This window comes from Biomphalaria glabrata, chromosome 11, assembly GCF_947242115.1.
Source record: "Biomphalaria glabrata chromosome 11, xgBioGlab47.1, whole genome shotgun sequence".
In the NCBI taxonomy this organism is placed as follows: domain Eukaryota; kingdom Metazoa; phylum Mollusca; class Gastropoda; family Planorbidae; genus Biomphalaria; species Biomphalaria glabrata.
Genome location: NC_074721.1, coordinates 33,396,360 through 33,413,823, shown reverse-complemented (window position 1 = coordinate 33,413,823; position 17,464 = coordinate 33,396,360). Strand labels below are relative to the sequence as shown.

General features: G+C 35.9%; 2 protein-coding genes across 7 annotated transcripts in view; one reads left to right on the top strand and one right to left on the bottom strand.

The window, feature by feature from the left end:
* Window positions 1-17,464, top strand: part of LOC106078551 (contactin-like) — a 96,882-nt gene that overhangs the window by 68,890 nt on the left and 10,528 nt on the right. For all 3 annotated transcript variants that reach the window (XM_056005010.1, XM_056005009.1, XM_056005011.1), the window contains 2 exons: window positions 15,342-15,525; window positions 17,024-17,139. In XM_056005010.1, coding sequence (XP_055860985.1) covers window positions 15,342-15,525; window positions 17,024-17,139 — 300 coding nt within the window. The remainder of the gene's footprint in view (window positions 1-15,341; window positions 15,526-17,023; window positions 17,140-17,464) is intronic.
* LOC106078552 (ankyrin-1-like) lies at window positions 759-14,789 on the bottom strand. Of its 4 annotated transcripts, none has more exons than XM_013239448.2 (3): window positions 14,670-14,789; window positions 5,866-6,571; window positions 759-5,368 (listed from the first exon to the last, which is right to left on the bottom strand). In XM_013239448.2, the coding sequence occupies exons 2-3, from the start codon at window positions 6,557-6,559 to the stop codon at window positions 4,857-4,859; spliced, it is 1,206 nt and encodes a 401-aa protein (XP_013094902.2). In that variant the 5' UTR covers window positions 6,560-6,571; window positions 14,670-14,789; the 3' UTR covers window positions 759-4,856. The 4 variants fall into 4 exon arrangements, with proteins under 4 accessions (XP_013094902.2, XP_055860988.1, XP_055860989.1 ...); XM_056005013.1 differs by having other exon boundaries at window positions 14,610-14,764; XM_056005014.1 differs by lacking the exon at window positions 14,670-14,789 and adding an exon at window positions 14,368-14,594.

The following is a 17,464-nucleotide window of genomic DNA, read 5'->3' as shown; positions in this document are numbered from 1 at the left end:
CTTCTGTCCTAAAGTGTCTTTAAATTTAGTGATTTTAATTATGGTGTTAATAATGGTAGAATCCACATTGATAATTAATTTAATTTCGGGATCTTTGGGTGCCTCTGAGTCCATCTGGCCCCTAATGAGTACCTGACATTAGTTGAGGAAAAGTAAAGGCAGTTGGTCGTTGTGCTGGCCACATGACACCCTCGTTAACCATGGGCCAAAGAAACAGATGACCGTTACATCATCAGCCCTAGAGATCGCAAGGTCTGAAAGGGGAACTTGACTACAATGATAATGTACCGGTATGCAAACATTAAACTCCAGTGTTGTGAATGTGAAAGTAAAGAGTAAGAGTACATGCATGGAGTCACATCAAAAAGTTCTAGGTGAGAAGTCGGTACAGTTAAAATTCAGTAAGTATTATTGACTTGTGAGAGTGTGTACGTTCAGGATAACCCTTTTAATAAATTAAGTTGAAAGGATTCTGGGTGGAGCTCCTGTGATCAAATAATTGTATTACTGGTAAACCCAATAAATATATATCTCTAACCTATACGCTATTAAAGGTCATTTGTGCTAAGAGATTTATTAGATTTAGTCATTTGTATCCTTAAGGCAACCTTCTCCATATGCCCAAGGTGCAACAATTCTTTAGGAGATGCTTCGCAAGGCGTACAAGCTTTGCAGTACAAAGCATTTGTTAACCTATAATGACTAGTGCAACATAAAACACTGAAACTGCTAAAAATGGCTACAAGCAACAAATCATGTGCAATTGTAAATAAGGATTTTATTAGGTAATATCTATAAGTCCAGTGTCTAATATCATAAATAGTAAGGCACCAAATATAAATTCTATCAAAAACGTTTTCTTTTGATACATAAAAGACAGGCTCAAAGACAATATTAACATTTGCAACAATGGTTCAAAGTATATCACATACCTATATAATATGACTTCTCAAACAGAAAGTGAATGTACATATTACAAAGTATATTGTTATAGTAAACATCAGAATAAAAGGAATATCAAATTACTATTTGATACTTTTGAGCAACAAAGTGAAAGACAATTGTGTATCTTTACCATTCTAATCAACATACTCAGACATTAAGTTCATATAATGGGATGATTGCAAGCAAAATGAAACAAAAGTTTGGCAACACCAGTTTTACTTGGCACCGGTATGTTTGTTTCTAAGTAATTTCAATTGTGACTAAAAATCTAAGCATCCATCATTCAATGGAAATTCATATTGCATTTAAGCTAAATCATATCACAAGTGATATAGCACTTGGCTTTTGAACAGAGAATTTCGACTCTAAATGAAGACACAGATTTTTTATTTTGAGATTTCTAAGACGCCCCTGAATCCATCCAACTCTAATTGGTACCTGACTTTAGTTGGTTGAAGTAAAAGCTGTTGGGCATTGTGCTGGAACAATGGATGTGTGGCTCAGTGGCAAATACTGTTTGGCTACCTGAGGGGGGCTTGAGTTCAAATCCTGATACGAGCTGAATTGTGCGGAGTGCCTAAAGGCAGCATGGAAACTTCCTACCTGGTACAGCCCCCCACTGGTTCACAAAAGATTTTGGATCATAGGTCTCTGAGTATGCTGTAAGCATGGAAACTTCCTACCTGGTACAGCCCCCCACTGGTTCACAAAAGAATTTGGATCATAGGTCTCTGAGTATGCTGTAAGCATGGAAACTCCCTACCTGGTACAGCCCCCCACTGGTTCACAAAAGAATTTGGATCACAGGTCACTGAGTATGCTGTAAGCATGGAAACTTCCTACCTGGTACAACCCCCCACTGGTTCACAAAAGATTTTGGATCACAGGTCTCTGAGTATGCTGTAAGCATGGAAACTTCCTACCTGGTACAACCCCCCACTGGTTCACAAAAGAATTTGGATCATAGGTCTCTGAGTATGCTGTAAGCATGGAAACTTCCTACCTGGTACAACCCCCCACTGGTTCACAAAAGAATTTGGATCATAGGTCTCTGAGTATGCTGTAAGCATGGAAACTTCCTACCTGGTACAGCCCCCCACTGGTTCACAAAAGATTTTGGATCACAGGTCTCTGAGTATGCTGTAAGCATGGAAACTTCCTACCTGGTACAGCCCCCCACTGGTTCACAAAAGATTTTGGATCACAGGTCTCTGAGTATGCTGTAAGCATGGAAACTTCCTACCTGGTACAGCCCCCCACTGGTTCACAAAAGATTTTGGATCACAGGTCTCTGAGTATGCTGTATGCATGGAAACTTCCTACCTGGTACAGCCCCCCACTGGTTCACAAAAGATTTTGGATCACAGGTCACTGAGTATGCTGTATGCATGGAAACTTCCTACCTGGTACAGCCCCCCACTGGTTCACAAAAGATTTTGAATCACAGGTCACTGAGTATGCTGTAAGCATGGAAACTTCCTACCTGGTACAGCCCCCCACTGGTTCACAAAAGATTTTGGATCACAGGTCACTGAGTATGCTGTAAGCATGGAAACTTCCTACCTGGTACAGCCCCCCACTGGTTCACAAAAGATTTTGGATCACAGGTCTCTGAGTATGCTGTATGCATGGAAACTTCCTACCTGGTACAGCCCCCCACTGGTTCACAAAAGATTTTGAATCACAGGTCACTGAGTATGCTGTAAGCATGGAAACTTCCTACCTGGTACAGCCCCCCACTGGTTCACAAAAGATTTTGGATCACAGGTCACTGAGTATGCTGTAAGCATGGAAACTTCCTACCTGGTACAGCCCCCCACTGGTTCACAAAAGATTTTGGATCACAGGTCTCTGAGTATGCTGTAAGCATGGAGGTTGTGCTATACAAAATCAACTTAAAAATAATAATAATATTAAAGAAATAAATAGTCATGATGAGGTTTATATCAAAATTGACAATAAAAATATGTGTGCATATATTATATATATATATATATAACTCAGTAAATTCATAAATAATTAATACAAGAGTAATCATAAGGTAAAATGTACAACTAATATTAAATGAGAAAAATGGAATGTCGCTGCAATTAGATTGGACACACACGCAAAATATCCACAGGGTTTTTTGAAGCTTTGAAATGCTGTCTCATATTCTTTTGTAAACAAATACATGTCTAATTAGCAAGACTTGAATTCATTATGAAATTTGATTGCTTTCATATTCTTTCTTTATTTCCTTGAGACTTTCAATATTTGTTTTAAATCATAGTTCAACTATTTGACATATCAAGGCTTTTGTTACATGGTGAAATATTGCAAAGCTATTCAAATTAAAACAAAAGAATTCTGCACCCCAACACACATTTTTACAAATCAACAAAATATTTTAGTTGGCATAATTCTGTTTGGTCGAAATGAAATAATATTAAGAAGATAACTTATAGAAAAATGAAATATGAAAACAAACTGAAACTTTTCACTAACATTATAAGATAATCATAGCCTACACATTATTAATCATCAGATTAGCTCAAAGCTAGTTTCATGAAATCCCATCAAAGTTATGTAATTTTTCTTACTGCAAAGTACAGTTACATTTTCAGACTTCATGGTCCAAAGGGGCAGTTAATATGAAGCCACATATGACTAATTATTGACTTACCTGCTACAGAGGATATGAAATTCAGTTTAAAAGATTTCATGTACTATTTCCCTGATTTGTACCAATTATAATCCAAGATTAATTAGCTTCTTTTTTTTTTTTTCATTTAACATAGACTCTACATATTTTAAATAAATTTTAGACTGAATGGCCTAAAACCAAATATATATATATACTTTTTAAAAAATTATTTATTTTTTTGCTGAGGTGGGTTCAGGTTGGTTCTACTGAGTGGGAAGAGATTCTAGGTCTAGTATTATTGGGGGAAAAACTATGCTGAGGACAATCAAAATATGGGATTCAGGAAGAGAGAAAGTTTTGGTTCTGTTCTATACAAATCATGGAAGTATTGTAAAGCATGAGTATCACATTGATGCAATTGTTTTTGGCAGTAAGAAAAACATTTTTTTATGCACATTGTTTCTGATATACAATTGCAAGATATATGCTATAGTTAGTTATTTTGTTTATTTATTTTGGTGGTATAGTATACTATTACATATAATATATGATCTAATGTCTAACACACTTTAAAAATGTAACAATATATTTTTTTTCGTTCAAGATATCAGTACCATAACACATCCATCTAGACTTTAAGACATCATAATACATTTATGTTGAGTTTAAGATTTCCATGACTAATGAGATGAATTGCATCATTTCATTTTCAAAATCAACAACTTAACTCTTTCTCTCCAAATTAATGATACCATCATTGATTTGATCCCATTAAATTTAATTTAATTTTTGTTTTTATAAACTTGTATTTGTGTTATTTAAAAGAGCATGCATTCTCCTATAATTCTATACCAAAAGTTATGTTTTCTGATTACAAACATAAATGTTATTGACATTTAATAATAACAGGTTCGAATGTACAAATGTAAAAAATGAACAAATCTGTCAGAACGTTAAAAATAATTATGGAGATAAAGAGTTAATTTTTATCGATATATTCTTCAGTTCACCTCCATCTTGAGTTAATACATTCATCTTGAGTTGAAGATCTCTATGACAAATGAGATGCATTGCTTCATTTCATTTTCAAAATCAACAACTAAACTTTTATCAATATATTATCTTGAGTTCACATCCATCTTGAGTTAATACATTCATCTTGAGTTTAAGATGTCCATGACAAATGAGATGTAATGTTTCATCACATTTTCAAAACCATCAAATAATACACTCATCCAAACATTCAACAGACACAACTTCCTAATCTATGTTGGCTAACATGGAATTACTGGTCTGAAAATAATAACTTTCTGACAATTAAATTGGGCAGTCCTAGACATCCAAGCTTTTCTCTCCTCTCTGAACCAAATCCAACTTGTTCAGATATAACAAAGAAACAAAAAGTAAAAAGGGACCAAGGCTTGGATTGAATCTTTTCATACAGTGCCAAGGTATCTTTGTATTTCTGTTCAGAACAAAGATGATTGTATAAAACTTGGTCTTTTTGAAGACAGCGAAGGTCGAAAATGGTTACGAAATTTTTCTCCAGTAACAGCTGGGCTACATCCTCCATGCCACAGTACAGAGCGATGTAAAGCAAGGAAACGTGTTTATCAAAAAATTTACAGTCATGCACTTGGAAGGCCAACGAATGATGGGCGTGCACGACAAATTGCAACATAGCAAATGGACGGAGACCCTGATTCAAAAGTAATTTCACTTGGGCAGCATCTCCACGGATGACAGAATAGACCAGCGGATGTTGCCAATCTCTATTGTGTAAACTTGCATCAGCCCCTGAAAATGTACAAAACGCTAGTTACTTCAAATTTTAAAATTACATTTCAGTAAAACTAAGAGTTAGAATAGCCATATACCTTTTTAGCACATCTAACATGAGTTTTATTTATTATTATTTTGTAAAGTCAAGTCAACATTGATATTTCAAAATTGATTCTATCAAGTTCTGTGTCATTTTAAAATTGTATTTCATTCATTTAAGTCCTTTTACAGAGATTTTTCTTTTTTAAATTAGTTAAGTGAAGTCTTTTGAAATATATTTGTATTGAACCTTAAAATGAATGTTTAATTTCAAATATAAACTTCAAAAAAAGGAGATTAAACAGGGGGAAGCATAAGTAAACATTCTAAGATTTTAAATGAAAATTCCCTCACACTGGCTGGGTTGTGTAGTTTTAAAAATATACCATGCTTTTGGTATTGAGTGTGTTAAAAAAGAATATATATAAATGTATTACCATATTGTTAAAAGAGAATATATATAAATGTATTACCATATTGTAATAAAGTTTCCATAGCCTTGAGATTTCCAAATTTGGCAGCCATGGACAGAGGTGATACATTATCTTTGCAACAAAGGTTTGGGCTAGCACCTGACTGTAGCAATGTGTGCACCACTTCCATATCACATTGCTCTAAGGATACCGCACTCACCAGAGGTGTCATTCCACATAAGCACTTTGCATTGGGATCCGCTCCAGCATCAATAAGTTCTTTCAATATCCCCATGTTTGAGCTTCTAGTGAACAAAATGTTGTGAATACAACGCACGCTGTTAAGAACAGCAACATCACTCGGCTCACTGTGCAGACTCTGTTTGTTTCTGTAAGTCTTCAGCAAGACGAGCCAGTAACCCATCACCATGTCCCTGCGACTGAGGTGCTTAAACAGCAGCAAGATGACCTTTAAGTGCCCGTGATTGCAAGCAGTATATATGGCCATGCTTCTGTGAAATAAGAGTTCCTCCAAGCTCACTTCACTTGGATCTCTAAACGGAGTGTTATTGAAATCGACAACCTTCATTTCTTTGGGCCAGTAATCAATTCTGGCTCCTATCTGCAGCAACTGTGAGACTTTGTGAGCATCCCCATAACGAGAGGCTATCACCAAATCATCATTAAGCTGACTTAAGGAGCTGCAAATAGATCCAAGATGCCTTTTATCTTTCCTAGACAGCATTCTGGTCATAATACAGACATCCTAAAAAAAAATTAACTGAAAGTTTGACCTATGTTTCAACTGTATTATATGTAGGTTTATAAAATATCTACAATTTATTACCTAGCATAAGCCTAATTCTACATTAATCTAAATATTAGACCTGGGTTAGATACCTACTATAGATAAACTCTTCTTAAGAACTTGTAATTTAATTATCATAAATTAAACTTTCAATTGTCACTCCAATATTAGATATATATATATATGGACTTTCTTCAAATAGGTGTGTTTAATCAATTAGAATTATTAGATTAAAGTTCTTTTCAGGATTAAATTTGTTAAAAACTTGTTTAGAACAGTGTTTCTCTAATTTTTGCCAGAGACAGCCTCCATTTACATTCATACACAGCTCCACCCAGTTATTTGGTCTGGGGGAGCACTGCAAGCCAAAAGTTTTCCTGCATTTATAGTCCCTGAAATACATTCTCCTGGAATCTAAAAGAACTATTTCTCATTTTGAACAGGGGCAGATTTACCTTTAACAACACAAGCTATTACCACGAAATACTTAGCATAATATCTGGCCCCATATCGCAAATAGTTTAAAGGGCTTTTAAAGTTTAAATACAGCACTGCTTATGAGAGGAACAAAAACGCAATATCTATCAAATAGAAGGTTTGTGCTCAAGTATTCAAGTTTTCACCCGTTTCATCATTGAAAAAGTTTGTGCACACAAATAAGTGCTTGAAAACATTGTGATCATCCTTAGCGCTTGTTTTCGAAGATTTGGAAACAATTCTGCAGGTAACACGGAGTAGAAGTCAATGGTCTGCATCACTTGAAATGTGTCAAGCAGGGATGTCTGGCTTTGTAAGTCAATCAGTTCCATTTGTAGATCTGTCGGAGCACTTGACACATCGGCAGCAATAGGATTTTCAAAAAGACGGATTTCATTTTTTAAATTATGAAAATCTACACATCTTTCACTGAAATTATTCATCAAGAGACTCAGAAGTTGGATCATTCTTTCTTTTGGGAGAGACATATTGAGCTGCTTATCATTTCGTAGAGTGGTACAGGTTGGAAAGTGGACAAGATGCACCCTTTCCGCTTGTTGAATGAAGAGTTGCAATTTTGTTTGGAAACCGCTTATGTCTGCATACTCATGTGAAATCAATTTGTCTTTCCCTTGTAGTTTGGTGTTGAGTACAGTTAGATGTGATGTGATGTCGCATAAAATAGCCAAATCCCAGAACCATGAGGGGTCGTTCAGTTGTGACACTTTTTTTTATTTTTCCGTCATAAATATTTCAATTCGTGTCTCAAGTCAAAAAAACGTTTTAACACCTTTCCCCGACTTAACCAGCCCCGCACTTCACTGTGAAATAGAACGTCTTCATGTTCGGACTCTATTTCTGTCAGAAAATCTTTGAAAGTTCTATGATTCAACGTTCTGAGATTTGATGAAATGTACAGTGTTAAACACAATCATCATCACATGGTCCAGATTCAAAACCTTTCCAGGGAGATTTTGTTGGTGAATGATTCAGTAAAGCCGCAGGGGTTCAGTTCCATTTGACTCAACCACTTTTTAAATAACTCTTACTGTCAGTGCGCTGTGACATCCAACCATATTTTTAGCGCCATTAGTAGTCACTCCAACAAATTTATTCCAAGGAAGAGCAAGGTCCTCTATGATGGTTGACACATCTTTGAACAGGTCTTCTCCAGTTTTAGTCCTATGCATGCTTCTCATAGCTGCTAACTCCTGTTATATAAAAAAATTGCTGTTTGTATTGCAAATAAATACCAAGAAAGGCGCGGTATCAGTTATGTCAGTGGACACGTCAGCGGCAATAGAAAACATTTCGAATTCTTCTGCTCTGTCTTTTAATTGTGAATGGAGATTTTTATCCATATTTTAAACTCGCCTTGTAATTGTCATGCGAGAAATGTTGACAGCTTCTACTGCATTCTTCTTTTCAGGACACATTTCTTCTTTTCAGGACACATTTCTTCCAACCCTGCTAACAAGCACTTTTTTAAACATTCGCCATCGGAAGAAGGCTTCATTAGTCTACTTAAGATGTGAGAAACTCTGTAGCTGGCCCTTATCGCCAATTCATTTTCTTGTCTCTTTTTGTGATATATTCTCGTCAATTCCCGCCCCCCCCCCCCCCCAAACTCTAGTCCTAACTTAGAAATCTAGTCTTCGCGGCTCAAACCAAGAATGCCACCATATGTGTTTATATGTTTGGTTTCATAATGCCTTTTAATCTTTTGTTCTTTAAAAACAGCCACACTTTCTTTACAAATCAAACATGTTGGCATACTATCATATTCCACAAAAAAGTAAAGATCTGTCCACTTTTTCTGAAAGTTTCTACATTCAGAGTCCACTTTTCGTTTCTTAGGCTCTGCCATTTCATTAAATCACAAACATTAAACAATGCGGTACCAATCGCTTTGATATCAAAAGAAAACGACCTAAAATGATGCATCAATGCTGCTCTCTGTTTCACACACAATGTTTCAAGAACACGGCTAGCTCAAGACAGAAGCGGAATTTTCCAAAAATTAAAAAGTCAAGTCTTATAGTCATTGAAAAAAAAAAAACAAACACTTGTGTTCTTATAATTAAAAAAAATGTATTAACTATAAATATTAGAATACCAAACATAAAGATGGAATTCTTGAAGGACAGAGTGAGAATATTTTTTCAACATTCTAATTTTTTTTACATTTTTTTGTTACATTTTGTTCCAATGTTTTGGCGGGCCGGATAGAAGCGTATCCGGCCCGCGGGCCGTAGTTTGGGCATCACTGGACTAGAGTAACACCTTTAGTAAAATCACTAAATTTACAAAGCCTTCAGGACAGAAGGCTCAAAAGTAAAGTAGCAATCATACATAAAACACTGAACCATAATCTTCAAATACAAAAACAAAATTTAATAAAATACTCTGAAAGACACAAAGATAAAGGCACATTCCTCGTCCCATATGCTAGGACAAATTTGTACAAATACTCCTTCTTCCCTAGTGCTATTAGAGCATGGAATGGGTTGCCTGAGCTAGCCAGCTAGGAAAACCAGTTAACCAGTGACTTGGCTGGATTTAAGTCATTGGTTAATATGCATGACTAAATGCATGACGCGTAGGACGTAATCATCTTCTTTTTTGAAGTAACGTCTGTATTATATAAGATCAAGAAGATTAAGAAGGAAAAGAATCAAAGATAGTCTGACAAGACAGACAACAATAACAATGTAATTATTTTTTGTAATACTGATAGATCTTATTCTTAGATCTAGAGTAGAGTAGTAGTTTAGAATAGAGACTCTATAGAGAATTAGTAGATCTATATTATTTATATATTATATAGAGTCTAGATCTAATTATTACAATACTATTAGTATTAGAGACTATTAGTAGTATTACTTATTTATTTATTGACTAGATCTAGAGTATCTAGAGTAGAATACAGTAGATCTACTACTACAAGTAATATGACTAATATGAGTACTAGGTAACTAGTAGATCTACTACTTACGACTTACCTACTTTACCTAGTACTAGTTACTAGACATCTAGTATTAGTAGTAACCTACTAGACTAGTTAGTAGTACTTTACTAGGCCTAGGCTACTTATAATAAGTTAAATAAAGTTATATACTAACCGAATAATATAGATCTAACTATTAGAATCTAGATCTAGATCTAGATGATTGTGCCTTCATAGACTAGATGATTAGATCTAAATATTTATAATATAAGTTATAATATAAATAATAAACTAATCTAGGGAAGACAAACTCTTTACCTGCTCAGATCTTTAATATTATACTGTCTAAAAACTCGATCTAAATCTATATCTAATAGACTCGTAGATCTAGATAGATCTACAAAAATGTACAGTCTACATTACACAGACCGACATGATGTTGACAGTGTTACAAATGAATTAGATTGATCTCCCTTGTAGACCCTTTTTTTGTTTATCTGATCATAATCTGATGCTGTCAGCGTATGTGATTGATGCATGATTGATGCACTGTTTCTTTAACACTTTCAAAGAAGAATAAAGGGTTGGGAGACGCTTTAGAAACTATAGATATAGCTAGATAATATTAATTAAAGCATATTTCTGCGTACACTTGAGTGACTACACAGAACTTACAAACACGACGCAGTCACGAGTGATCCTAGTCCTAGATTCCTACATCTAAACCAGTGGTTCCCAAACTTTTTTAGCTCGTAGACCCCTTGCAATGTTTTCCGATATTCGGTAGACCCCCTGCTTAGTTAATATTGCAATTCGCTGATTCATGAACTTCAAATGTATTTTTCACTGATTTCTAACCTTGTAATGTGGTTTGAGTTCTGGGACAAGTCTCAAAAAGCCCGTGGAGTCTGGGAGCGCATGAGGCGCCCTGGCCGCACTTCCCCGTGGTGGAGGCTGTCCAGGCCTGAGAAAGCCATTATAGCACAGTGCAGGACAGGCCACTGTCCTGTTGGCTCATATTTCTCACGGCTATGGCCCAATTTCGATTCACGGTGCCCCCGCTGGGGGGAAGAAGAGGAAACCGTGACTCATATTCTGTTTGACTGCCCCAGACTTGCTGATCTCCGCCTCGACAGGTCTAGGAAACTAAAAATTCTCGACCGTATAGTGACATATACGCACTACGCAAGACAGCAGGGTTTCTGTCCAGGGCTTTTACAAGAGAGGATTTAAGCCTCTCAAGCCTCAAATGGAGTTTGATGATGATGAACCTTGTAATGTGAAGACTGAAAACAATAATAAATATTCCATCATTTAAATCAGGCATGTCAAACTCGTTAAGGTGTATAGGCCGCATAAAAACTTACTATGGCCTGAGGGGCCGCAGCCAAAAATCATTTGCAAAACAGCCTACTAGTTTTATGTAAATTAGAAATAATACACTAGAATACAATAATTAATGACATAGGCCTACCTGTCCCTTAAATTAGTTAGCTAAATTTGTAGTACAATTTGGTAATTAAAAATTAATATGATTACACTCTTTTTGTTTTGTCCTGATGCTTGACATCTTTCTGGGATACAAATTTATTAATGTCAGATTGAAGTTTGTTTGTCACTGACACTTTCATCACTGATGACAAATTTTGATCAGATAATCTCGAACGGTGAGGTGATTTGTAGCTTTCATTATAGAAAAGTACTGCTCACAGAGATCAGTGCTTGCAAAAATAGCTAGAATTCTGGCTGCAAATTTCCGCAATTCAACGTACCGTTCAGGTAAATAACTAAATTTTGGCGCAGCCACTTCTTTATACTTCGCTTTCGACAAAGAATCTAACTGCTATTCTATCAGCTCTAGTTGCACATTACCAGCAGCATTTTTAGAAGCAAATGAAAATGGAGATAAAAACAACGAAAATTCTTGTTCGTAAGAAAGTCATGAAAAAGGCCAGTGGAAGAATCTACTAACGATTCCAGGTGTAAGACATATTCACCAAATGTTGTAGACGTATTTAATCTTTTTAGTTCCTGACACGTTGAGAAGTGAACAAGGTTTTCTCTTCATATTTGGTTTATCCTCAGTCGTAATTTTGCTTCAAAGCATTTCACATGATCACACGCAGTTGTGAACATTTAGTCTTTACTTTGAAGTTTCAAATTCAAGCCTTGCAGTTGACCAGTGAGATCAATTGCAAATGCCGAATCCTGAACCCATTCGTCAGTATGGAAATGTTCAACAGCTTCACCTTTCATGTTCAGAAACAATACAATCTCTTCAATTCATTATGACTTGAGAGCCAGCAAATTTCGTGTCTAATGTCATTCAGAAACATTGAACATTGGCAAGGATTTAAGCCACGGGCACGAATAAAATTGATAGTGACTGAAACCAGTCTTATGACATGTTGGAATTGTAATTGCTTTGTGCGTTATCTTTCTTGGTGAATGATGCACTGAAAATGAGCAAACTTAAAATTAGCATTGGCCTCTCTTATTGTTGCAAGTAGCTTTGCTCAGAACAGAGAACAATGCTTGCTCCTGATGTATCTCAAAATTCCTGTCACAGGCCCTTATGAAAATAGCCAAATGTGCTACACACGGTACATCAGTTGACTCACCGAGAGCCAATGAAAATAATTCAAAATCTATTTTGTTCTTTAATTGTTCACGCGAGCTGATTGACATGTCATTTATTCTATCTGCCACAGTGTTCCTAGTTAACGCTATGTTTTTGAATTTTTTTTACCTTTTCTGGACAAATTACTTCGGCAGCTTTAACGACACACTCCTTCATAAAATCACATTCACTAAATGATTTTCTAAGGCTTGCAATTAAGTTTGAAAAATGTAGCTTGCTTTCACTACAGACTCAATCTCGTTGTTCAGTTTAACAAATACTATTTTTCAATTCAAGTAGGTTGTCATCTTTTATTTTCCAGTGTAATAGTTTAACATTATTTTGATAATTTTTGAGGTGGCCAAGCGGGCCGCATGCAAGGTGGTCGCGGGCCGCATGCGGCCCCCAAACGGCGTGTTTGACATGCCTGATTTAAATTAACAGTTAATCTCAGAGAATGTATGAAACAAATCTGTTAAAGGCGATGTCCGATTTCCTCTCGATTAAATTTCATTTTAAAATGAGATCTTTAACATCCAAGAACTCTTATACAGTGTCAAAAAGGAAAATAAAATCTTCTTGTCTAACAAAAACTTTTTGACAACCATCGAACTTTAGTGTGAAGAAGCAACGGATGAAAGTTATTGTCATTTTTTGAACACATTGGAGCAAGAATTTGTGTATTGAAATTGTTAAAGTTGCTTCGGTGAACTGCAGATCTAACGAATTAAAGATATTCATGCAATCCACCACGCCAGATCTTTAGCTTTCGATGGATTACTCACTGTATTACTAACAATCCAGGTACACTATATCCACAGTAGGATTCAACCATGAAAGGTGCTCCATTCGTTGCTATTGATATTATATTTGATTACTTTCTCTTTAAAGTAGTCCTTCAAACATCAAATATTCATACGCGGTTATCCGTTTTCACAAAAAGAAGTTTTTCTTGGATTTATGAGCATATGCAAATAAAAATGGTTCATTAGGGTTGATTCTTCCACTTCTAAAGAAATAAGTCGTATGCAAATAACTACATAAGAAGCTTTCAGTGTCATTATTCATTTATTTCATCAATTGGCCTTTTAACTGTTTTATTGCTTAGTTGAATTTTTTAAATAATATAATATGAGATGAAGGTTTGTGTACAAAATAGTTTTTAAACTTCAGCTGCTGTCAAAATCATTCTTGTTTTTTTTTTTTTCCTTTTGTTTGATGTTTTCCAAATTTCACAATAAGTAAAAGATACTTTAAGACACTTGCAAACCATTATCTTCTCTTTTTGATATGAAAGCAGAGATTTTGTCCAGTTTTTGGTCTTCTCTCAACTTTATCATTGACTGTTTAAAAGTATTTCAAATCTTAATACATGTTATCACTGTGGCATCGTCTCAAAGGATTCTCCAGCTTAGGGTGGTTTTATAGTGTCATTACATAAACTTTGTTGCATAAAATACTCAGAGGCAATATAAGCTCAACAAGGAAATTTTTTTTTTAAAAAGTACACTACTGTCTACATTTTATATTTAGATTCGGCCATACTAAATATTAGTTACCTGTAGACTAAAATAAGTAATTTACACGAGGTATTAAAATGTACACTGGTTTCCTGTTGGAATAATAGGATTCAAAATTAGAGGATTAACTATGATAAGTTATAGATTATTGTTAATTTCATTGATGTGAAATCAAAATTAAAATCACAACCTTCTCAAATGAGATCCACTCTCTTGGACCCCAATTTACATGTCATAGACCCCCAATTCTTTTTTGTCACTTTCGTAGAAGCCTTCGAAGAACTTGGGGGTATATACAGACCACTTTGGGAATCACTGGTCTAAACTCAGATCGAGTGACAATGATTGAAGTGTATTTATTCAGAAATCAGGCTAATAGATTTATGTATATCTATAGGCCTTATCGAAGTAAATCTGTAGTCTAGGCTCTACCTTCTTTTTGTGTAGATTCTAGATATAGATCATCAAAGATCAATCTCGATTATCACTTACAATAAAAATAATGATTTTCTAATATATGATCCAAGAGTAACCAAGTTAGAAACGGCATACATGCATGTGTTGAATACACTTACAACTGTGGGGTACCGATCATCTGACGTGCTCGATACAGGTACTTCACGCATGACTAGATCTAGCTTTGGCTATTCTTAAAATATAACTACATCAGTGTTTCTCAAACATTTGCCCAGCGCTATAATTTCCTACACTCTGAGCTTGAAAGTTGATATGAAGGTCTTCGAAGCGGGGCCAACTGGAGATCATGTGAAAACTCCATCATACCAATAAGATTTCATATGTGTCTGGATATGTTATCTATTGGACAATGAACGCCTTCGTGCGAAGCAGGACGTTTTGGCGCGATGCGACATTAGGTACAGTCGTTTTGGCGTAACCATTTTGGCGCGATGCGACATTAGGTACAGTCGTTTTGGCGTAACCATTTTGGCGCAATGTGACATCAGGTACAGTCGTTTTGGCGCAGCCATTTTGGCGCGATGCGACATAAGGTACAGTCGTTTTGGCGCAGCCATTTTGGCGCGATGCGACATTACGTATATTATTTTTCTTTTGTTGTTGTTGTTTTTTTACATAAAAGTATTGAATTCATAGAACCATGATTCCCCTAGAATAGATTCTAGATATTTTGTGTTACTTGGACAGATCAACTATTGGATTAAAGATGGAGACATGGATTCTTCAAACATGTACTGCGGTGACACCTGCGACAGTGTCTTGCTGATTGGTCTCCAGCCAAAGTCCTACTACTGGGTCAACATTCAAGTGGTCAACACCGCGGGTACAGGGATGGTCAGCGAAAACTATTTTGGAAGAACATGGAGACGAGGTGAGTCCATTGTGAATGAGCTAGGTCTGGAAATCTAGATTTGAGCCTGTATCGAAAACCCGGGGGCCGCTGAGATGTAATTATCAGACCATTTTATTTCTTCTTTTTTTTGTTTAAAAACTAACTTTTTGAATGTGCTTAGCTGTTTTAATAACTGCCAGTACTACTAATGACAAAGTCCACCCAATGATAGAAATCTGGCTATCAGTGACGGCCTTAGGCTGATTCGACCGATCGCTCCTATTGGGCCCCAAGCCTGGCAGGGGACGCTCAATTTACATTAAGCATATCAATATCAGTCATTGCTTTTGTCACAGGCTTTTAAAGATGCAGGACTTATAGGGTTGACATATTTAGTGTATAGGCTTATCGTACGATTGGCGTAACTTTAATTAACACACAGGCACCTAATGCGTTTGAGTTGTATAATGATCTAATTAATAGTAATAGTTGTTATTGTAAAATAAATATTAAAAGAGGTGACCTCGCAAGCATCCATTAAATTGGGCCCCAAAGTTCTTAAGTCCTGCCCGTCTGGCTATAAAAAAAAAAGTCCATGACACACATGTGCTGTCCTACTTTTATATACTTCTTCCGCATTCTTATAACCATGTCGAAGGGTTCAGATAACTGAACAGGGTGGAGATGAAATGTGAAGTGGTTTCCAGACCAGACAGCTTGACAAAGTTTTTTTTTATCGGTGTGTTTAGACTTTCGAGCATGTACTTGTATACTGCATCACCTTGACCTATTCCTTAGTCCGTTGAATCGTTGGGGCAGCACACATGATCTGTCGACCGTCTTTCTCCATTCATGTCTTTTGCCTTGGATAGAATTTCTTTCCATGACAAACCTGTCCATCCTTTTTTGTTGTCTTCCCATCGCTTTCTCTGTCTGCCTCTTCTTCTTTTTCCTGGTATACTGGATAGTGTTAACTCAAGGAAACATTAAGAAACTGGAACAGACACAAAATAGAGCAGTGAGATTCATATCAAACGAATATTCACATTTGACTAGAGTAACACCTTTAGTAAAATCACTAAATTTAGAAAGCCTTCATGATAGAAGACTTACAAGTAAAGTAGCAATTATACATAAAACACTGAACCATAATCTTCAAATAAAAAAAAAAATCTAATAAAATACTCAGAAAGACAAATAGAGATAGGCACGTTCCATATGCAAAGACAAATTTGTACAAATACTCCTTCTTCCCTAGTGCTATTAGAGCATGGAATGGGTTGCCTGAGCCAGACAGGAAAACCAGTGACTTGGCAGAATTTAAGTCATTGGTTAACATGCATGACGCGTAGGATGTAATCATTTTCTTTTTTGAAGTAACATATCAGATAAGATAAGAAGACAGAGAAAGACAAAATAAAGATTTATTTGATGTAGGCCTACTTTTATACTTATATATAAGCCTACATTTTTCCCCAACATTATAGTGCTAAACTCTACGGGTTCCTTTTTTTATTTATTTATTTTGTTCTTGTAGCCCCCAATTCTTATCCTGAGTACGTTCATGTCCAGTCTCACCAGGGCAACTCGGTGCATGTTATGTGGCGTGGCGTGTCAACGGGATCTTACGAAGAGACCATCAAAGGCTACAAGGCAAGTTTTAGAAAAAATGTTTTATCTTTCTTACAGATGCTTTCAATATTTTAATACAGATCAATGGTGCCTCGATCTGGAATAGCCAGCCTCTATTGCAACTGCTGTCTGCATGCATGTATCTAAAAGGAAATAGAACTGCACATTCTACTTATCTAAACTAGATCTTTGAAGAAAATATTTAACCAAACAAATTATGAAAGTATTGTGACGGAAGATGTAAATATTTGAGAAATTTAAATAATAGTAGCCTATTTAGGCCTAATACAAGGCTCGGTGGCTGAGTGGTAAAGCGCTTGACTTTCCTAACCTGGGGCCCCGGGTT

Bases quoted from the DNA above. Each gene is read 5' to 3' on its own strand.
- LOC106078552 (XM_013239448.2), bottom strand. From the start codon at position 6,559: ATGACCAGAATGCTGTCTAGGAAAGATAAAAGGCATCTTGGATCTATT. The intron at 5,369-5,865 runs GTAATACATTTA...GTACATTTTCAG, and splicing joins GGAAACTTTATTACAATATG to GGGCTGATGCAAGTTTACAC.